This window comes from Epinephelus moara, chromosome 18 (assembly GCF_006386435.1).
Source record: "Epinephelus moara isolate mb chromosome 18, YSFRI_EMoa_1.0, whole genome shotgun sequence".
Lineage (NCBI taxonomy): Eukaryota > Metazoa > Chordata > Actinopteri > Perciformes > Serranidae > Epinephelus > Epinephelus moara.
Window position 1 is genome coordinate 33,897,611 of NC_065523.1, and position 23,211 is coordinate 33,920,821.

General features: G+C 42.6%; 1 protein-coding gene across 1 annotated transcript; it reads left to right on the forward strand.

The window, feature by feature from the left end:
• The first annotated feature begins 3,897 nt into the window (after positions 1–3,897).
• On the forward strand, positions 3,898–22,508 carry LOC126405000 (myosin-16-like). Its single transcript, XM_050068483.1, has 44 exons — positions 3,898–4,053; positions 4,156–4,299; positions 5,890–6,046; positions 6,480–6,507; positions 6,600–6,696; positions 6,794–6,886; positions 7,021–7,084; positions 7,256–7,354; positions 9,846–9,949; positions 10,175–10,313; positions 10,481–10,582; positions 10,692–10,858; positions 10,966–11,136; positions 11,233–11,409; positions 11,642–11,827; positions 11,949–12,036; positions 12,172–12,289; positions 12,903–13,023; positions 13,242–13,378; positions 13,499–13,580; positions 13,663–13,836; positions 14,791–14,871; positions 15,079–15,225; positions 15,330–15,434; positions 15,512–15,598; positions 15,733–15,878; positions 16,012–16,102; positions 16,476–16,532; positions 16,656–16,742; positions 16,829–17,074; positions 17,160–17,277; positions 17,360–17,487; positions 18,141–18,337; positions 18,518–18,650; positions 18,765–18,981; positions 19,107–19,243; positions 19,429–19,532; positions 20,212–20,404; positions 20,489–20,692; positions 20,809–20,934; positions 21,038–21,208; positions 21,315–21,515; positions 21,879–22,109; positions 22,192–22,508. The coding sequence occupies exons 1-43, from the start codon at positions 3,931–3,933 to the stop codon at positions 22,074–22,076; spliced, it is 5,745 nt and encodes a 1,914-aa protein (XP_049924440.1). The 5' UTR covers positions 3,898–3,930; the 3' UTR covers positions 22,077–22,109; positions 22,192–22,508.
• The last annotated feature ends 703 nt before the right edge of the window (positions 22,509–23,211 follow it).

Below are 23,211 nucleotides of genomic sequence, written 5' to 3' on the forward strand. Positions count from 1 at the left end.
AATGAATAAAAAAAGAAACAAAATTATGACAAAGAGGGAAAAAATAACAACAAAAAGAGACAATTACAGCTAAAAGGAGACATAAAATGAATACAAAAGACACTAAATTACCTCAAAAAGTCACAAAATGGTGACAAGGAGGCAAAAAATAACAACAAAAAGGGGCAAAACAACCAAAAAGAGACAGAAAATGATCAAGAAAGACACTAAAAGACCTCAAAGGGCCACAAAATTATAATAAAGAGGGACAAAACAACAACAAAAAAAAAACACAAAACGGCAAAGAAAGACAGAAAATGACCCTAAAAAAAGACAAAATCACTTCAGAATGACGACTAGGAGACACAAAATAACTACATAAGGGGCAAAACAACCAGGTCGTCCCCACAGACAGTTACATCTTAGATGTTGGAGCTTCCAAAAAGCAACAAGATAGAAGACTTTAAATAACAGTTTTTATTTTAAACTGCCTTTATGTACAAAAATATTAATGATGATAATGCAGATGAGACTATCGCCCAAGAATCAAGTTAAAATAATGCATTACTTTATCTCAAATGATATGACATGTTTTTAAGACTGTTTGTCAGGATTTTTAAGTGTGGTACAGTCTGATAAAGTCTGAGGGCGAGCTGGGTGGGCAGGGATAATGGCTGGAGGGATTTGGCTCTTTAGCGGCACAGGGGTTAGCTGCATGGCTGCAGTATTAGCTGGTGGAACAATGGACCCTCTCACCAGCCTGTTTACAGGACACAGTAAATCCACATAAGCAGTGAAACGGCTTGCAGGACACCACACACTTCCAGAGGGGAGGCTCACACACACACACACACACACACACACACACACACACACACACACACAAGAGGCACAGGTGGAAGTAATTTTTTGTTTCAATCTCTTTTTCCCACCTTTTATCCACAACTGCGCATCTGTCTGAATCCCACTTGTGGCTCTATGTATCACGCATGTGTCAACACGCCACAGGTGGCCGTACAGTAGTATCGCCAGAAACACACACTCCCACACACACACAAATCATTTTATCCCTCAGAAACGGTCATGTACAGCTGTTAGTATGATTATGTGTGTGTCTGTGTGAGACTGTACAGTGTGTGTATGAGTTATTCAAAGGGCCGTTGGGACCCTTGAGACCAACTGAGTGTGTTCATAACTACTTAAATAATTCCAGTCATAGAGACAAACTTAGTTATACCCCTGGGACAGACACACACACACACACACACACACACACACACGGATAATGAGGATGAAGTCATTCATTGCGCAGAACAGTTGGAAAATCCCAGTGGGAGGCCAAATGTATGTTTGTTCTTGCAAAATGATTTACATAGAAAAAGAAAAGATAAAAAAAAGGTAAAAAACAAACGACATCAGGCTGGAAAAGAAATGAAGATAAAGCTGGACAGTGATTTTATTAAAGGTGGAACAATTTTGCTCCTGAGAATCTGTGTAATGCCAGAAAATCTACAACTAAAACTGTCAGAGATCATTTTAAACTACAATATTGTTGCATAATGTGGACTTTTTAACAGAGTCTTGGACTAAGTCAAACCATTAACTCTTCTTAGCCTTACTCTGTGTGTGTGATTAGCATCAGTCTAGATCGCCCTTGAGGAAGCAGGGGGAACAGCTGCTTCAGTTCTGAAAAATTAAACTGAGATTGAGGAGACATTTTGGATACGACCAAGGCAGTGATGCTATAAATGGATAAAGTTTCCCAACAGACACAAGAGTTTTCTTTTTATTATGTGAATTACTTGGCAAAACTCTTTCATATTTGGCCGAGAATCAAACTGTGCCTCACATGGTCAGATTACTTCAAGGGCCTACTGCCCCCCCTGATCTTCATCTACAAAATGTCAATCAAATTAACATGTACTGACCAGGAATAGACACAAAATGACTGCAGAGAAAAAGAAAAAAATATACAAAATAACCTAAAAGAGACACAAAATGACACCAAAAAGGGGCAAACACAACTAAACGGAGACACAAAATGACTAGAAAAGACACAAAATTATCTCAAAGACTCACAAGATGATGTAAAGGAGACACGAAATAACTACAAATGGGGTAAAGCAACCAAAAAGAGACACAATATGTCTACAAAAGACACAAAATCACCTCAAAAAGGCTCAAAATGCTGACAAGGAGACTGAAAACAACTACAAACAGATTAAAACAACCAGACAGAAACACAAAGTGACAAAATGACAAAATTTCCCAGAAGAAACAAAAAAATTATCTCATGGAGAAACAAAATGGCAATAAGGAGGCACAAAACAACCAAAAAGGACACAAAATGATCTCAGAGACACTAAATAACCGTAAGAAGTGGCAAAACAACCAAAAAGAGGTACAATATGACTACAAAAGACTCAAGATTACTCTAAACAAAACACAAAATTACCTCTTAGAGACACAAAATGACCGTAAGGACCACAAAGTAACAACAAAAAGTTGCAAAACAACCAAAAACAGACACAAAATGACTACAAGTGGACACAAAATGGCTAAGAAAGACAGTAAAAAAACAAAAGTGACACAAAATAATCATAAAGATGGACAAAACGAAGACACAACATTACCCAGAAGAAACTAAAAATGAACTAGTAGAGACACAAAATGACAACAAGGAGGCACAAATCAACCAAAAAGATGCACAAAAGACTACAAAAGACATAAAATTACCCAAAAAAGACTAAATTACCCCCAAAATGATGACAAGAACACACAAAAACACTAAATGACCAAGAAAGATACTAAAAGTCCTTATTGTGACACAAAATAACCACAAACAGGGGCAAAACAACTTAAAAGAGGCCCAAAATGGCCACTAAAGACAGAAAATTATCATTAAAAAAGACAGAAAGCCCTTAAAATGATGTCACAGAGACACAAGATAATCACAAAAAGGGGCAAAACAACCAAAAAGAGACACAAAATGACTACAAGGAGACACAAAATAGCCAAAAAAGACCTCGAATACTGCAAAAAGACAACATAAAAGTGGCAAAATTACCACAAAGCCTGAGTTGTGTTTCCAGTCCTGTGTAGGAGAGAGGGGGTGGCGCCTTTAACATGTCTGTGCCCAGGGGCCCATTGTCCCATAATTGCCCCATGGTGCCTCAGAAATCTGTCATTGTCCCTATCTACAAGGGACTGTTTTAATATCACATATGACACACACACGTACTCTGCCATATACAGATAAAACAGTGCATCTTGCTGGACAGTCTGATGAGCAGCAGAGTGAACAGTGCTGTAAAAAAAAAATATGAGAAAAATGTCCCTCTGTTTCTGCGTGTTCATGGTTTTAATTTAAGATGCCTGACTCATCCCAATCCCCACTGTCCAGGGCCGAGGCACGGTGGGATGAAAATCGAGGTGTGGTAGGGCGGAGATGTGGAGAAGATGGATTGAGTGATGGGGTGAGGAAAGGAGATGGGTTCAGCCTGAGTGATGGCTTTCCAGGGAAACCCTAAATGGACGGAGGCAGATTGAAGAATTCCCAGATCCCGCGCTGCCAGGCAGATAGGAGGGATGAGACCTCAGGGTGATGGCTGGTTTTAGAGTAGTGACCATATCAGGACGGAGAAGGTCTGATATAAAACAGCATGGCCTCAGCTCACACTCCCATATTCCTCCTGAGCGCACCTCCGCTGCCTGTATTGGTGAGTGTGTCAGATATTTGGTCCTAATGGTCAGTGTTCCTCTGCTTCTTCTATTAGCACATTCTGCTTTCTCTCAGCCTGTAGGTGAGTGAGCTTGACAGTTGGTCAGTGTGCGTTGGTGGCAGCAGCAGCAGCAGCAGCAGCAGCAGCCATGCCATATAAAGGGGAGTGCGGGGACGATGTGGACCCCATGCCCTTCCTGGTTCCCTCAGAGAAGGAGCGCCAGGATGCTATGAGCAAATCATACGACATCAAGCGCTCCTGCTGGGTCAAAGATGAGAAGGAGGCTTTCATTGCCGGGGAGATCCAGTCTGAAGATGGGGACAAAGTCACCGTCAAGACCTCCAAGAACACTGTGAGTTATTTTATCTTAAAGGTTTGCATTTATATGACGAGTAATGTTAACAGTCTCACTGATGGTGAAGAGATTGACTGAGTGATTGTTCTTTCTGATCAGACTGTGAGTGTGAGGAAGGATGACGTCCAGCAGATGAACCCTCCGAAGTTCTTCCAAGCCAGCGACATGGCCAACCTCACGTTCCTCAACGAGGCCAGCGTCATGGAAAACCTGCGCAGCCGCTACGTCAACATGAGGATCTATGTAAGCCTGTCACAGCACCACAACAACCCTGACTCAAAACCATGTCCACATGACACATTGAGGACAGGAGAATAAACTTTACTTAGTATGTTAATATGGCACTTCTAATGAAAAGCTGAATGGGGCAAGTTCAACATCGATTTTACACATGAATATCACTGATTTCGTCATGTGGGGTACAACTCTAGGGTAAGACATTGTATAATGTCTAATATCGTATATATCTTAAATAGGGAAGAGGAGTTTGAGAGATACAGGCATTTACAGCTCATTGTCATTCCCAGGTCATCAATTACTGATGCTTTGTTATGGCCCTCGGTATGTTATACCAACGCCGAAGGCACCTGTTGGTGTCTCTATGTGTCGCACTCACAACTGGCTTTCGACTAACTTCTTCAACTTAAACCCATCTGCAGTAATATTTGACGCTCAGAGAAGGCTCGACGGTGGGCAGGAGGGGACGTAGATGGGTCAAACAAACACAGACTTTCACCTGTGTCCTGTGTGAAGTAAAGTTAATGTTATTTTAATGTAGCATTACTTAACTTGCATCTGTCTGATGTCACTCATGTCATGTAAGGTAGTCATGACGGGTCCTAGTGTCAGATTTTTTGACTAAACTAGCTACCATATATCCTAGCATCTCGTCAGATGATAAAATAACGACTTTACATTGGAGCGCATCAACATATTTATCACCCTGTAGTCATTTTTCTATCATCTGTATATGACAAAAATACCAAAGAAAACAAGAAGTGATTTATTTAAGTAGTGATTAGTGTTTTTATATATATAGTTTATTTGTAGTTTTTATAGTTTATGTAGAATAAACATAACGTTTTGTTATAGATTGTGACTGACTCTGCCTAACCAAGTACTTTTGTTGCCTAAACTTAACCAGATCCATTTGACAACTTTAACCATGCGTCATAAGATTCACCCAGGAGAGAGCGGTGCGTCACACGCAGACATTGAAGGGTGTGTCGCACAGACACGCCAAAAGGTGCTTTCGGTGTTGGTATCACATGCCAAAGGCACGAAACAGCATTGGTATTTGAAGACCTGGGATGAGAACCCTCATGAAATATGTTATTCATTGCATTTGGAAAGTGTGTGATCCAATGTTTTAGAAGTTTCACACATACTAGGGACTAAAGGTTAGAATATCTCACCCACTGCTGCTTTAATTTTGACTGTGATTTTTAAAAAAAAAACATCTCTTACAATTCTCCCAACTCCATATAAGTTAATGATAAATCAGTGGAATACTCTTTTAAAGGGCAGTAGGACATCACCAGTACAAGAACACAACTAGGCAGACTTAAATTACGAAGTGTATGTGAAGGCATTTTTCTCAAAACAACTCCTCAGCTGTATTGAATTTGATATATTTTCATATTCAGATATAAAATTGTGGACTTATCCCTTAAAAGCAGCAGACTTTTTTGTTTGAATGTATATGTTAGATAGGAAAGATAAGGAGGAAAGAGAAGGAAAGGCATGTCAAGGTGCCTATGAGCCAGATTTGTTCTCATGTGACTGAGTTTGTTGACCATTTAATTCTCTTTATATGTTCCCTTCCACCTCTAGACCTACTCAGGCCTCTTCTGTGTAACGATCAACCCATACAAGTGGCTGCCCATCTATGGCGCTAAAGTGGCCCAGATATATAAGGGCAAGAAACGCAATGAAGTTCCTCCTCACCTCTTCTCCATCTCTGACAATGCCTACCATGACATGCTGATGGGTGAGGAGAGGGCGATGGCAGGGTGAGGGAGGGGAAACATTTTAATCAGTCATGCTGTAGGTCACTGGTGGGTGAGCAGAGGGAGGTAAAGAGGAGAAGTAAGCATGCAAGTGGTATGTGGTGATTTGGGTTGAGCCCCCATGAGACGTGTTGCTTGAAAGTCATTATGCTGTTCTTTATGTGGAAAGAGGGAGTGGGGCAGTTGCTGTGTAATCAGTGTGGCGTGTGATGATTTGTTCAGGGAGCAGAAAAATATTTGAAGCCATTATATGGCATCAGGGGAGAGCTGACAGCTGTCTGTGTTGTTGGTAGTGCTGACAGAGAACATCAGCACTCCTCTGATCTGCTCAGAGGGAAATCAGCAGTAATTATTCCCATCTCTCTCACACTCTTTCCGTTTCCCTCCCGCTCCCTTTATGTCCCATCGTCGCAGAGCATGAGAACCAGTCTATGCTTATCACGTAAGGACAACATGTTTTATGTCTCGTATAAATATAAGGTGTGGCCAGCATGTGTGGTTAATATTAAATCCTTATTCGTTTCTCTCCTCCAGTGGAGAATCTGGTGCTGGCAAGACTGAAAACACCAAGAAGGTCATCCAGTACTTTGCCAATGTTGGAGCCTCTGGGTGCAAAGCCCCCGACTCCAAGGCAAGTGGTCTTTGTGTATGTATAAACATGATTTTGTGTGCTGCTTTTCTTATCTGTCAAAATCAAGCAACTTTCTCTTCTTCTTCTCTTCTCTCAGGGCTCTTTGGAGGACCAGATCATTCAGGCTAACCCAGTGCTGGAGGCATTTGGCAATGCCAAGACCATCAGGAACAACAACTCCTCACGCTTTGTAGGGGGAAAACACAGAAATCATCATTGGATATTTTTCTTACATAATTAAATGAAACAATCAATGTCCATGTAATGACAGCAGAATCCTACAATTAGCATATCTGTATGAATAGTATTTCTGTGTCATTTCAGGGAAAGTTCATCCGGATCCACTTTGGGCCGACAGCTAAGCTGGCTGGCGCCGACATTGAGAGCTGTGAGTGGATTTCATTGTCTTGTCTTTTTGGTCAAATACCAAGACTTGTTTTTTCTATGTTTAAAGAAATTAAGATGTCCTCATGTGGAAGCTGTTTCAGAAATATAATTAGCATCCTTAATACTATTTGTCTTGTTGTGTCTGTGGTGTTTTTTTCCGTGTGTGCTTCAGATCTGCTGGAGAAATCAAGAGTGATTTCACAGCAGGCTGCTGAGAGAGGTTACCACATCTTCTACCAACTCCTGTCTGGAAGGAAGCCAGAACTCTTAGGTAAGAAAAGTATAGCCACAGTACTTAACACTACACTTATTACAAACTAGAGATATTTGCACTGCTGGAGACACTTTAATATTTTATTCGTAAACACTAAGTGTTGAAAGATGAACATTTTGCCCAAAGCTTTCTTCATAATGCAATAGTTTCAAACATCTGCATGTGCAAAGAAATAAAATTGGTAAAGTGCTATTAAAAATACAAAGTGATTTACAGCCAGGTATACCTGTAACTCAGGGGTAATGTTAAAATATTGTGGAGTAACTCAACTAATTAAAAATTTTAGAATTTAAAAGCAATCTAGGCCTAAGCTACTATGTCAGCTGTTAACATGTGAACACCACTTGTTGCAGGTGAATGTGTGAAAAGTAGCTAATAGTATTGGATAAATAATATTGGATAAATGATTGAACTGGCTAAAAGTAATTAATAAATTGTTGGTTAAAAGTACTGAATAAATGGCTGAAATAACATTAAATAATGGTGTAACTGTTAAAGTAGTTATCTGAAAGTAATGAGTAATGTAAGACAGTTGAAATAGTTTTAAGTAATAGATAAACAGTTAGCTAAAAGCAATGAGCAAACTGTTGACGCAGTTAGCTAAAAAGTGAAAGATAAACAGTTGGGATAGTTAGCTAAAAGTAAGGGGCTAACAGTCGGAATAGCTAGCTAAAGGTGAAAGATAAACAGTTGGAATAGTTAGCTAAAAGTAAGGCTATCAGTTGAAATAGTTAGCTTAAAGTGAAAGATAAACAGTTGGAAGAGTTAGCTAAAAGTAAGGGGCGTTGGAATAGTTAGCTAAAAGTAAGGGGCTAACAGTTGGAAAAACAATCCATAAGTAAGGGGCTAACAGTTGGAATAGTTAGCTAAAAGTAAGGGGCTAACAGTTGTAATAGTTAGCTAAAAGTGAAAGATAAACAGTTGGAATAGTTAGCTAAAAGTAAGACTATCAGTTGAACTAGTTAGCTTAAAGTGAAAGATAACAGTCGGAATAGTTAGCTAAAAGTAAGGGGCTAACAGTTGGAAAAACAATCCATAAGTAAGGGGCTAACAGTTGGAATTGCTAGCTAAAAGTAAGTGGCTAACAGTTGGAATTGCTAGCAAAAAGTAAGTGGCTAACAGTTGGAATAGCGAGCTAAAAGTAAGGGGCTAACAGTTGGAATTGCTAGCTAATAGTAAGGGGCTAACAGTTGGAATTGCTAGCTAAAGGTAAAAGATAAACAGTTGGAATAGTTATCTAAAAGTAAGGGGCTAACAGTTGTAATTGCTAGCTAAAAGTAAGGGGCTAACTTTTAAAATAGTTAGCTAAAAGTAAGGGGCTAACAGTTGAAATAGTTAGCTAAAGGTAAAAGATAAACAGTTGGAACAGTTAGCTAAAAGTAAGGCTATCAGTTGAAATAGTTAGCTTAAAGTGAAAGATAAACAGTTGGAATAGTTACCTAAAAGTAAGGGGCTAACAGTTGGAATTGCTAGCTAAAAGTAAGGGGCTAACAGTTGGAATTGCTAGCTAAAAGTAAGTGGCTAACAGTTGGAATTGCTAGCTAAAAGTAAGTGGCTATCAGTTGGAATAGCGAGCTAAAAGTAAGGGGCTAACAGTTAAAATAGTTAACAATGAGTAATGGGTAAAACAATTTAATAGCTAAAAATACGGGATAAATGGTTGAAATAATTAGCCAGAAGTAATTGATAAACAGGAAATTGCTAGCTAAAAGTAATGAGTTAATAGATAAAATTGTAAAAAACTGTTGAAATAGTAAGCTACAATTAATGGATATACAGTTAAAATAGGCCTAGTTAGCTATATGTAATGAGTAAGCAGTTCAAATTTGTTATTCAACTATGGATAATGGGTTAACAGTTGAAATAGTTAACATTAGCAGTAGCAGATGAATGGTTAAAACAATTTGAGCTAAAAAAAATACGTAAAGAAAATGTTGCATTAACTTGTTAGCTAGAAGTAGTGGATAATAGTTGAAATACCAAAATAGTAAAAACATGGAGCTTATGCCACTAGTAGTATGAAAGATAGTAGTAACTAATAATAGTAATAATAATAATAATAATAATAATGAACTTTATTTCTATAACACCTTTCATACAAGAACTGCAGCACAAAGTGCTTTACAATAAGGGCATTATAAGCACTGAGTGCTTCACATGAAAAAAGACAATGGACAGAATGGATTCAACAATTTTCATTTAAAAGTGGCAGTGATTTGAGATCCTATTAATCGAAATCTCATATAGTATTTCTTATGTTGAGTTTAATAACATTCAATTTAAAATCAATTAAAATGAAGACGTTTGGAACATGATTAGTGGTGCTGATGGAGGGGTGCCTGGGGACATCTGGCAGGGCTGGGGCAGTATATCAGTCTAAAAAGGTTGGGAACGACTGGTTGAAATGATACTTTTTTTATCCAGTATTAAACATCCGGACTTGCTCTCGGGGTAACAAATGACTATTGTCTCATATTATGTCTTCCAGAGGCTCTGCTGCTGAAACCAGACCCCAAACAGTATGTGTGGGTGTGTCAGGGAGTCACTGTGGTGGATAACGTGGATGATGGGGAGGAACTGCTGCTCACTGATGTGAGTTCATAGTTTTTCTGTGGGAGCTGAGTTATTAATGTTGTGCTTTGATTTAAAATCAGTGATAAAGACTGAGATGCAGTACTGTACATCTGTGCATGACCAATGAGAAGTTATATAAATGAGCCTGTTGATGGTGCTATTGCTTCTCTTTGTGTAACTATTGTGCAGCACTGATCGTCATTCTTCTGTCCTTTCTCTCTCTGTATGCTTGTGTGTCCACAGGAAGCCTTTGATGTCCTGGGCTTCACTTCTGAGGAGAAGATGAGTGTGTACAAGTTGACTGGAGGCATAATGCACTTCGGTAACATGAAGTTCAAACAGAAAGCCAGAGAGGAACAGGCTGATGTGGATTCCACTGAGGGTATATAATGTCCACCTCGCTCTCTTTCTATCTATCTATTTTTCCTTTCATCAGTCCCTACCTCATTTGTGTATACGGCGGTGACACATTTTTTCAGCATGTGTTATGAGACATTGTTGAAATTATATCCTGAATTCCTTGTCTGCTCTTTTCTTCCCTTCCTAAAGTGGCTGACAAAGTCGCCCACCTCATGGCCATCAACTCTGGGGAGCTGCAGAAGGGCATTACACGCCCCAGAGTCAAGGTTGGCAACGAGTTTGTGACCAAAGGTATTGCAAAGACATTATTTAGAGGATTCAAATTATTTTCTTGTAAACAGAGACTATTAAATGAGAGAAGACAATGCACCCGTTACAATATTTTAACTTGAAATGTCAGGTCAGAACCAGGACCAGTGTGTGTACTCCATCGGTGCTCTGGCAAAGGCCATCTATGACCGCATGTTTAAGTGGATGGTACACCACATCAATAAGACCTTGGACACCAAGATGCAGCGACAGTACTTCATAGGAGTGCTGGACATTGCTGGGTTTGAGATCTTTGAGGTGAGATTTGAATCAATGAATTGGATATGATCATGTCTCCAACATTTGTCAGACAGTCTCTTCTCATACTCTCATCTCTGCGATGTAACTCTGTCTTTCATCTCCAGTTCAACAGCTTTGAGCAGCTGTGCATCAACTTCACTAATGAGAAGCTGCAGCAGTTCTTCAACCACCACATGTTTGTGCTGGAGCAGGAAGAGTACAAGAAGGAGGGCATCGACTGGGTCTTCATCGATTTCGGCTTGGACCTCCAGGCCTGCATCGACCTGCTGGAGAAGGTAAGACACAGTCAGCATAAAGTGCACAAACATGAACATATAAAAAAGTATATATTGAGTACACCATTTTTTTTCTATTTCTGCCTCCCCCTCTAGCATATGGGGATCTTCTCCATCCTGGAGGAGCAGTGTGTGTTTCCAAAGGCAACAGACGCAACCTTCAAAGCATCTCTGTATGAAAACCACCTGGGCAAGTCCCCCAACTTCCTCAAGCCGAAAGGGGGGAAGAAAGGACCCGAGGTCCACTTTGAACTGGTGCACTATGCCGGCACTGTGAGTACTGGATTGTTGTGGCGATGTTAGTGGCTAGACAAATGCCTCCGTGGGGACTGGAGTAACAAACACATACATGAGCTATTGATATGCAAGTGGTCATTTGGAGGATGAAGTTTTGCTTTAAGTACAATGCCCCAGTGCATACACAGCCACTTATATCTTAGACTGTAAAGTAGGATGTGTAACTGTGTGTACATAGGTCTGTTAATGCTGTTTTTGCCTCTCACAGGTGGGCTACAACATCGCCGGCTGGCTGGAGAAGAACAAAGACCCTCTGAATGAGACGGTGGTGGGACTCTTCCAGAAGTCCTCATTACCTCTGCTGGCTCAGCTCTTCAAAGAGGAGGAGGCCGCTTCAGGATCCAAGAAACAGAAGAAAGGCTCGTCCTTTCAAACCGTCTCTAACTTCTACAGGGTAACTCAGCCAGACACACAGGGGGACGTCTACACATGTTGTGTATATAAGAATACTACTTAGCTCTGCAACAACATGCTCACGATCTCATAGGTGTCCATTGATTATTTGTGCATGACAGGAACAACTGAACAAGCTGATGAGCACCCTGCGAAGCACTGCTCCCCACTTTGTCCGTTGCATTGTGCCCAATGAGTACAAGAAACCAGGTCAGTGGGTGAAGAGTGTGTGTTGACGTCAGAATCTTGAAACCATAGTGTGTCTCACTATAACAAGAAACGTATTCTTTCTGAGATACTGGTAAAATGTTTGCTGTCCTTGGTTCTCTCTTCTGTGTTGTAAAGGTGTGACAGATAACTTTCTGATCCTGCACCAGTTAGCCTGTAACGGCGTGCTGGAGGGCATCCGCATCTGCAGGAAAGGATTCCCCAACAGACTACAGTACCCAGAGTTCAAACAAAGGTCTGACTCCCATTTTTGTCTATATTTATCTCTTTTATTCCGGGATTTTCCTCCATGTTCATTTAATTACTGGCGATGGGAGCAATCCGTTTAGCCCCCAGGTGAACTACTGGCACATAAGATGTAAACCCACTGTTACCCTGCTCCTCAGGAATCCCCTTTTTTTTGTATTTTTGTGGCATAGGGGATGTGGTGGTAGGGTTGTGTGGGTGGTAAAGTGGTCACAGATTTGTGGATGTTTGCAAGTTTTCATTGAAGACTACAACAGTTGACATTGGGCGAGAGGCGGGGTTCACCCTGGACAGGTCGCCAGACTATCACAGGGCTAACACAGAGAGACAGACAACCATTCACGCTCACATTCAGGAAGCTGGAGTACCTGGAAAAAACCCACGCTGACACGGGGAGAACATACAAACTCCGTACAGAAGGGCTCCCCCACCCTGGGTTTGAACCAGGAGCTCTTTTGCTTTTTGGAACCCTATTTACTTGTTCATTATTATTATTGTAGAAAAATTGAGAATTTAAAGAGCACGGTGTTAAAATGGATAAAAATCTACATTATAAAAAAATTTAACTACTGTCACATTTCGCCTTTCCAAATGTCTCTTAGGTACTATATCCTCAACCCCAACGTCATCCCTAAGGGATTTGTTGACAACAAGAAGGCGTCTGAGCTCATCCTCAGTTCAATTGGCCTGGATAATATGGAGTACCGCATCGGCCACACCAAGGTACACCACCGTTATATAATCAGCCATAAAATACATTTAGATTATATCTCTTATTGAACAAATACAAATGAATCAATATTAAAGACTTGAAAATTGAATCAATTTTTGTTTACTGGCTGTTTTGTTTCTTATTGGGTGTAATCTACTTTGAGCTGTGTGTGTTAACAGGTATCCCTCTTGTTCTTTCGTCTATCAAATGTCTGTGTTTCCCTCTCCAGGTGTTTTTCCGCGCGGGCGTCCTGGCAAAGCTGGAGGACATGCGTGACGAGCGGCTGGCGAAGATCATGACCATGCTGCAGGCTCAACTCAGAGGAACTCTGATGAGGATCGAGTTTAAGAAGATGGTGGACAGACGGTCAGTGTGTTTTCCTTTCAGACAGCTGCGGCTCAGAGATGGAGCATATTTTGGTCAATTATGTGTCCATATTTACTAAAAGTGTTTCTGCATTCACGTGTGTGTGTGTGTGTGATACAGAATTGCACTGATGGCCATCCAACGCAACGTGAGGAAGTTCCTTCAGTTACGCTTCTGGGGCTGGTGGAAACTCTACACTAAGGTTACTAGAATCTTCTCTTGACAAATGATAAATGATCATCATTATCGTCCTCATCATCATATTTGCTGCCTCACTCCCTCAGGTGAAGCCCCTGCTGATGGTCGCCCGTCAGGAGGAGATCTTCAAGGAGAAGGAAGAGGAGCTGAGGGTGGCAGTGGAGAGGGTGAAGGAGCTGGAGGGTAAGATCAAAGATCAGGAGGAGAAGATGGTCACTTTGTCACAGGAGAAGAACGACCTCGCCCTGGCGCTGGCTGCAGTAAGTGATGATCAACTGATGTTTGTGTGTAATCTTATTACATTCATATGATATTCACACATTACTGAGACCTTGTAAAGTTCTTGTTGGCTTTTGGCAAATCTTTATATGCAGGAAAACACAAGGTTAAAATACTCCTCCTGGCCTCGAGGCAGTCAAATCAAAGAACGGGTGAATCACTGGTGTAAAATCCTCTCCTCTTGTTCGTTTGATATTCTTTGGTGTAAAGTATCACAGAAATCTCTAGCCCCAGTCTGTACCTCTTGTGTATTACTATTACATTCAAGTCACGGCGCTGAGAATCAGCTCCTCTGAAAAGTAAATACAATGTCTGAAAAACCCAGAGGGTCATTCAGCAACACTTACTGCTGTTCTGAAGGTCTTTCCAGAATCCTTAAAGACTCCTCGAACCATGCAGATGAAAAAATATTCTACTAAAAATATCTACAGCACAGTAAAATGATTTAAACTAATTTCTCAAGCTGTGCCACTGTTACCGATCCAAACAAATGGTAGCAGGATATTACATATGTCTGTGCTCAATTTGCATGACATAACACACAATTTAAAGTTGCACAAAACACCTTAAATTTTCTCCCTAAGTATGACAGTTATGGCTTAATTTCTCCTCAGCTGAGGGACTTACACAGTTGCATAGAATCCCTTAAAAGGTTTCCTTAGTTAAAGAAAAAAGTTAACTCATTTACTGCATTGAAAGAGATTTTACAGCTGTAAAAGTTTCCATGGAGTTTGCTTGGACTCACACTTGTGACGCCTGTTATCGTCTCACAAAGTTGGCTTATAGTTAGATAGTGAAAAAATGGCAGAAGAAAACCATATTGGTCAACTTTTCTCAAGCCAAAGTTAGTGATGTGTCTTTCCTCTGTCCCTGCACCTGTATAGTTATAAACACACACAGAAACACTACATACTCATCTCCTTGTCCTTCCACAGGAGCAGGACACGCTGGGTGATGCTGAGGAGCGCTGCACCCAGCTGATGCACCAAAAGGTCCAGCTGGAGGAGTCAGTGCAGGTAACATGTTATATGTGAACCATATATGTGTATATGCACATCATAAGTGTATTAGCTTCTTTAATTTTTAACACTAGAATTCCTCCTGGGCGTGTATGACATTGTGTTATTATGGCAACAAACAAGCATCATCTGTGAAATTGGAGAGTCATATGTCTGGTGAACAGCTGACAAATTGTCCTGTGTCTAAAATAACGATGTATTTAGGATCTGCGTGAGCGCCTGGAGGAAGAAGAAGGGAACACCGCCTCCCTTCATGGCCAGAGGAGACAGCTGGAGGGGGAGCTGAATGAACTGAAGAGAGATCTGGAGTCACTGGAGTCCACACTGGCCAGGACCGAGAAGGAGAAACAGGTAGAGGAAAGGAGGCTGTGGACAGAGAGCTGTTGCTTATTTCACTAAATATTATCTGTATCAGTGGACACAAGAAGTTGAATTATGCTCAATGGCATGTTTAGGGTCTGGACTACAAGGTGCGAACTATGACAGGTGACCTGAGCCAGAGGGACGACCAAATCAGCAAACTGCAGAAGGAAAGGAGAGCTCTGGAGGAACTGCAACAGGTAGACAAGCACACGCATTTTATCTACTAATTGAAATACTGGTTTCATACTTGACTAAATTGTTATAATGTTATCAGAAAACTCTGGAGGATCTCCAAACAGAGGAAGACAAAGTCAACCATCTGACCAAGACCAACAGCAAGCTTAACTCCCAAGTGAATGAGGTACGTGACCTGAGAAGTGGTTTGTCTTTTTGACTTATTGAGACTGTGTGCGGAATATACTCAGAATTAGTACCTAAATCATGTTTGGATTTTTGTGTGTGTATATGTGTGTGTGTGTGTGTGTGTGTGTGTAGCTGGAGGACAGCTGGGAGCAGGAGAAGAGGATCAGGGCGGAGGTGGAGAAAGCGAGGAGGAAGGCAGAGGGAGACCTGAAGATGACGATCGAGAACCTGAATGAGATGGAGAACACAAAGATTGACCTCGAGGAAGTCATTAAGAAGTGAGAGACAAAAGCCTGCGCGCACACACACACACACACACGCGCTGAAGCTGACAAGTTCATTAAAGCTTATAAGTATCTTGATGTCCTGATGCATTGCTGCTGTGTGTGTGTTTTCTGTGTGTTCACCCAGGAGAGACTTTGAGATCAACAACATGAACTCAAAGCTGGAGGACGAACAGTCTCTCAGCACCATGCTCACCCGCAAGCTCAAAGAGCACCAGGTTTGTCTTTAGAGATGCAGAAGTCTGCAGGCTTTTACTCCATGATGCACGACACAAGCTGGTTTCAACTGTATCGAGTACATGTCCGTTAATTTAGAATTTTACTGTGTTAAACTCCCAGTGTCGTGAATTTAGTATTTGCAAATCCTATGAGCAGCTTGACATCATGGGTGTTTAGCAGTGGTAAATGTGATGCGCTGAATGTTGCGTGAAGTCAGTGGAGGGAGAAATGATTATGAGTGTGTGGAGGATAGGTGTGATAGTAGATAAGAAAAAGAGAGAAGCAGTGTGAATATAGGGTTAGGAGGTAGAGGAGAAGGTGAAATGAGGAACTGAAGAAGTAAAGAGGGATGATAAATGTTCTGGTTTTCAGAGCCGCATCGAGGAGCTGGAGGAGGAGCTGGAGTCTGAACGAGCCATGAGAGCCAAGGTACAGATTAAACCTCATATATAACTGCAGAATTAAAATTACATATCCATATGATGACAAGTATAAATAGGCAGGCAGGTGGGATATAACTTAGAGAGATTAAAGTCGTCTGTTTTCTGAAAGGTGGAGAAGCAGAGGGCAGAGCTATCCCGAGATCTGGAGGACCTCAGTGATAGGCTGGAGGAGGTGGGAGGGGCCACCGTCGCCCAGGTGAGCGTCACTGACAGCTGTCAATCAATCAAGAGGGAATAAAATTGGCAAAAAATGTTTTACCTATGTCCTTTTAAACCCTTTAGATCGAGCAGAACAGGAAGCGGGAGACGGAGCTGCTGAAGCTGAGGCGGGAGCTGGAGGAATCAGCGCTCCAGTCAGAGGCCACGGCAGCAGCACTGAGGAAGAAGCACTCAGATGCGATGGCAGAGATGGGCGAGCACCTGGAGAACCTGACCAGGCTGAAAGTTAAACTGGAGAAGGACAAACAGAGCATGAAGGCGGAGATTGAAGATCTCAACGTCACGATGGAGGCCATTCAGAAAGCGAAGGTACAGCATCGTTTGGAAAACTGTGTGTATTAATCATATATGAATATAAACTCATCTGTGTGTATTTGGGTGTTCACATGCGCAGATGAACTCTGAGGCCCACGCCCATAAACTGGAGGACAACCTGGCAGAGGCCAACGCTCGCCTGGCTGAGATGGAACGCACTCAGACTGAGCTCAACACCGCCAAAATCCATCTGACTGGTAAGAACACACTCATGCACCGCCACAAACACTATTACTCGAGTTTTCTTTATACACTTTATTCCTTTTTGTGTAAATGTAGCGGAGAACAACGATATGAGCAGAGAGTTGGTGGACGTGCAGAGTAAGCTGACGCAGGTGACCAGGCTGAAGGCCTCCCTCACCACGCAGATTGACGAGCTCAAGCGACAGGTGGACGAGGAGAGCAAGGTACAAGCATGGCTGGCGCTAGGATTATCTCTCCTGGTACTAAAGGGGAGCTTGAACAATACGTTGGGGTGCAAAGATAGGTTGATTTTGCAAGACTTAAGAGATATATACACTCATCATCCACTTTATTAAGTACACCTGTTCAAGTGCTTGTTAATGCAAATAGCTAATCAGCCAATCACGTGGCAGCAACTCACTGCATTTAGGAATGTAGACATGGTGAAGAGACAAACTGCTGAAGTTCAAACTGAGCATCAGAATGAGGAAGAAAGGTGATTTAAATGACCAGTCAGATCACCAGATCTCAGTCCAATAGAGTACCTTTGGGATGTGCTGGAATGGGAGATTCTCATCATGGATGTGCAGCCGACAAATCTGCAGCAACTGTGTGATGTCATCATGTCAATATGGACCAAAATCTCTGAGGAATGTTTCCAGCACCTTGTTGAATATATGCCACCATGAATTAAGGCAGTTCTGAAGGCAGAAGGGGTCCAACTCAGTACTAACAAGGTGTACCTAATAAAGTGGCCGGAGAGTGTCTACTTTATAAGAATATTCTCCTTTTCTCAATAAAAGTAGTTTTCTTTTTCTTGCCTTTAAAACACCTCCAGTAAACACTATACTGCTAAAGGCTCTCTCCACCTCTGCAGGGCCGTAACACAGCAGTAGTGGGCCTGGCCAACGCCCGTCACGACCTCTCCCTGATGAAGGAGCAGCTGGAGGAGGAGTCAGAAGCCCGCGGGGAGCTACAACGCCTTGTGTCCAAGCTCAATGCGGACGTCACCTCCTGGAGGAGCAAGTATGAGACGGATGCCATCCACCGCACCGAGGAGCTGGAGGAGACGAAGTAGGTCTAATAGAGCTGAAAAATACAGCAACTACATCTGTAAATAAAATACAAAGTTTTAAATATCACCCTTGTGTATAAATAGTGGTTGTAACAACACAACCGAACCAGTCTTGATACTTTTTAATGTAATCCCACGGTTGCTTCTCCCTCTCTCTTCCTCCACCCACTCTCCGCCAGGCGCAAACTTGCAGCGCGTCTCCAGGAGGCTGAGGAGGCAGCGGAGGCGGCCCAAGCCAGAGCTGCCAGCTTGGATAAGGTCAAGCAGAGGCTGCAGGGAGAGGTCGAGGACCTCACCATAGACCTGGAGAGGGTATGCACACACACAAATGCACTTACTGAAACTTTGATTTGTCTTTGAATCTGCAGATATAATCTAAGATCACAAAAACATGAACATTTATTTCCTTTCTGTCTGTGTGACTAGTCCAACGCGGCGGCAGCAGCTCTGGATAAGAAGCAGCGAGTTTTCGACAAGCTTGCGGCTGAGTGGACCCAGAAGAACGAGGAGCTGCAACTGGAACTGGACAACAGCCAGAAGGAGAGCCGCTCGTACATGACGGAGCTCTACAAGCTGAAGACTGCCTACGAGGAGAGCCAGGATCAGATAGAGGCCGTCCGCAAGGAGAACAAAACCCTCTCAGGTACCTCCTAACAGCTCCAGATAACATGTACAATAGATTATAATGAGGAAAGTTGGTAGTCTTGCCCTGATCCCCAGCATGCACTCATGTTTTCCTGCTTTACAATGTGCCCTCTCTCCCCACAGAGGAGATCAGGGAGTTGGTCGAGCAGCTTGGCGAAGGAGGCCGCAGCGTCCACGAGCTGCAAAAGGCAAAGAAGAAACTGGAAGTGGAGAAGGAGGAGCTGCAGCTGGCTCTGGAGGAGGCCGAAACTTCACTAGAGGTACAGAGAGCTTCTTTTGGCCGAGACAGAACTTGGCATGTGTGAGCTCTGACTGCAGAACAGTTTGAGAGATGATGTAGACAAAGTTTGGAAAAGTAACAGGAGCAAAACAAGAAACTTTTTGCTTCTGTCCATCATGTAGTTGTCTATTTTACAGTTGTCAAAATGTGTGTGTGTGTGTCAAGGTGGAGGAAGGTAAGCTGGTCCGTGTGCAGCTGGAACTCGCTCAGGTCAAGGCTGACATCGACCGCAGAATCCATGAGAAGGAGGAGGAGTTTGAAGTCACCAGGTTAGCAAATAGATTCTGTAAGAGCGAGCATAAGTGGATTTAGCAAACGCCAAAATTATAGTACACTTAAAAAATGTCCTATCATCTGCTAGAAGATAAAGTACTAATTAAAAGACACGGTTGTTGTCCTCTGCACATGGCAAATCACATCCATGGTGCTCAAACAATCTGTATTTTCATGTCCTTTTTTGATAGTAAATCTCACAGCAAAAGGGTGAAAGAAAATAAACACCCAGTGCAAAGACCCTATGATTTTCATTCAGACTCTTAATTAAACCATCGGTTTATTATATAACTATAGAAGATTCCCGGGTGAATTCACAAAAGGATTGCATGGATTTTGGAGGCGTTAGACCTGCATGAATAAGACAAAAAAATAGAGCACCTGCAGAGGGTCAAATGCATCTCTAACTGCACTGCCAAGCAGATAGTGTCTTGGTGCTCCTGTGCTATTTGAGCGTATTTAAATAAAGTTATGTGTAAAATTAACAAAATCATTCTAACTCACAAAGATCAGCGCTAACAGCCACAAGCAGTTACAGTGACATTATGAGCATCTTCACAGATTTACTTAAGCCCACTGACAGACTGGGATATTAAATTCCACATCCTCGCCTGAAGTATCCGTGTTTTATAAACTACTACTTCTTAACTACGACCTGTCACTTGTGCCGACTAGAAAGAACCATGCGCGTGCAGTGGAGTCGCTGCAGGCCAGCCTGGAGGCAGAGGCCAAAGGTCGTGCCGAGGCTTTGAGGATGAAGAAGAAGATGGAGGGCGACTTGAATGAGATGGAGATCCAGCTGGAGCACGCCAACCGGAACAACGCAGAGCTGGTCAAAACCCTCAAGAAGCTGCAGCAGCAGATCAAAGTAGGAGTTTTATTTGTAGGAAACCACTTAGGAAAAACAGTTTGAAAATATGACAGCGTTAATCCTCGTGTGTGTCTCATCCAGGATCTGCAGGTGCAGATGGACGAGGACGCCCGTCAGCACGACGAGCTGAGGGAGAAGTACAGCCTGCAGGAGCGGCGTCTGTGCCTGATGCAGGGAGAGATGGAGGAGCTGAGAGGAGGCCTGGAGGCGTCTGAGAGGGCCCGTAAACAGATCGAGCAGGAGCTGGTGGAAATCACGGAGAGGTTCAGTGAGGTCAACATGCAGGTAGGCACTTCCATACTGACGGAAGGAAACAAACACATGTATTCTTAATTACTGCTCTGACATCTTGATCATTATCATATAATTTTAATAAAAATGTTTAATTTTTCTGGCTCTAGAACCAAAGTCTGACTATCCTGAAGAGAAAACTGGAGGCCGATCTCACCCGACTGTCCAGCGAGAATGAAGAGCTGATCTCAGAGTTTCGCTCTGCTGATGAGAGAGCCAAGAAGGCTGTGACTGATGTAAGCTGCAGGACTACACGAAAGTTTCAGCCTTAGAAGCATTATGTCTTAATGAAGGTCAGTTCAAAATGATTTACGCATTCATGCACGTGTCTCCCTCCAGGCGACGCGACTGTGTGAGGAGCTTCGGCAGGAGCAGGACCGCAGCTCCCACCTGGAGAAGATCAAGAAGAACCAGGAGCAGAACATCCGAGACCTCACACTGAGGCTGGAGGAGGCTGAGCAGCAGGCTCTGAAGGCCGGGAAACGTGCCATCCAGAAACTGGAAACCAGGGTGAGGAGCTGTGCTGACAGCAAGCAAAGAGTGACAAAATGGTGACAGATCAGACCACACCTCGCCGAGGCCTCTTATCCACATATTGTGTCAATTCCTCCCTCAGATCAAGGAGCTGGAGAATAACCTGGACCAGGAGCAGAAGCGCCACATGGAGACGGTGAAAAACCTCCGTAAGGGAGAGCGTCGACTCAAAGAGCTGATCTTCCAGACGGAGGAGGACCACAAGACCAATCAGCGCATGCAGGAGCTGGTGGAGAAACTCCAGAACAAGCTCAAGTCCTACAAGCGGCAGATAGAGGACGCTGTGAGTAGGAGCGGAGACGCTAGATTTAAAGTCTTAGTTTTATTTTTTTCTTGTGAATTTCTGATGTTTTAAGGGACAAGTTCTTTGTAGGTACATATCTTAGAGAATTTCTGGCATCAGTCTCTTCACCTAACTCTCTGCCAGGAGGCAAATAAGCATATTTTCCAAAATGTTGAACAATTCCTTTAAATTGTGTCACTTTTAATTACACTCCTTGAATCCCATTAGAGCCTTGAATATTAAAATCATGTCAATCAAAAAGAGGCACTTTCGTCTAATTCCTCAAAAGCAGACATGTTGGTGAGCGTATTGAAGACATAGCGCGGACATCTTGTAACAAATGTGTTGCCTGTGTCGCTGTAGGAGGAGCAGGCCAACAGCAGCCTGTCTAAATACAGGAAGACCATCCATGAACTGGATGACGCCGAGGAGCGCGCAGAGGTGGCAGAGATGACCCTGAATAAGATGAGGATGAGGAACCGAGCCTCCACCACTAAGGGCTTCACCTCAGTGGAGATCGTCCAGGTCACCAAGCCTAGCAGCGGGGGACAGGAAGGGTAGAAGGGAAAAGAGACGCACACACACCGCTAGCAGGTAATGAAGATCACTTATGTGAGTGTATCATCTCTGATACACACAGTATCATTCAGCATGTGTTGTCTTTGTGCTCCCACAGAGTGACACACACCCATCCAGCCCTCCAGAGGACGCTTCACTGAGGAAGTACGAGCTCAGGCTCCCCGAGGAAAGTCTTAAAATGGCCCAGAGCTTCTTAGAAAGTCTTAAATAATTAAAACAGTCTTTAACATCACCAATAGTCTTAATCAATGTAGTGTTAGGATTGCTCACTTAACCTGTAGTCGGTTTTAGCTCGCACGCTATGTTTTATGCCTTGACTGTACTGTGTGTGTCCGCAGGCTTTGAATGTTCACCTGAACGTGTTTCACTGTCAGGTACAGAGCGCTGGTCGTGTCCGACCTTTGCTCTCATGGTTCTGTAAAGTGCCATATTGTTTATTAGTATATGTGTCTGTACCTTGCATGATCTCAGTCAGTGTGTGTCCTCTGGGGAGGGAGGGGTGGGTGAAGCTGTGCTCTCACGTCAACGATAGAGAGCCCACCTGCGTGTGTCGCTCTGCATGTGTGTTAAAAGTGTGTGTGTAGTTATCGGCTGCAAAGTCTTAATAAACTACAAGCAAATGAGCAGAAAGTGTGTGGCGTATTCATCAGGCACACATCCTGCAACAATACAGGAAGTGTTTTTGACTCTTTAGTCTTCATCTGTGTACAGATGTGAAGTCACAGTGTTCATGTGTTGTTAAAGGATCAGTGTGTAGGATTTAGTGGCATCTAGTGGTGAGGTTGCAGACTGGAGCAAAACTGAACACTCCTCTGCTCACCTCTTCCTTTTCAAGCATGTAGTAGAAACTACGGTGGCCTTCAGGTAACACAAGCATGCATGCATGAATACATGAATTACTACATCACAAAGTAGTAATTTTAGTGTTTGTTTCACTTTCAAACAAGTAAAAAATTATATTTGTTCCAATATGTTATTTTGAAGAAGTTACTTATCTGTTCATGCTTTAGTGGTATAACAAGTGATTTAATGTTACTCAATATAACATAATATGCATTTAAACATTTTCTAAGAGCCAGTGGTATGAATACACATGACAAAACACGTTTTTTCATGC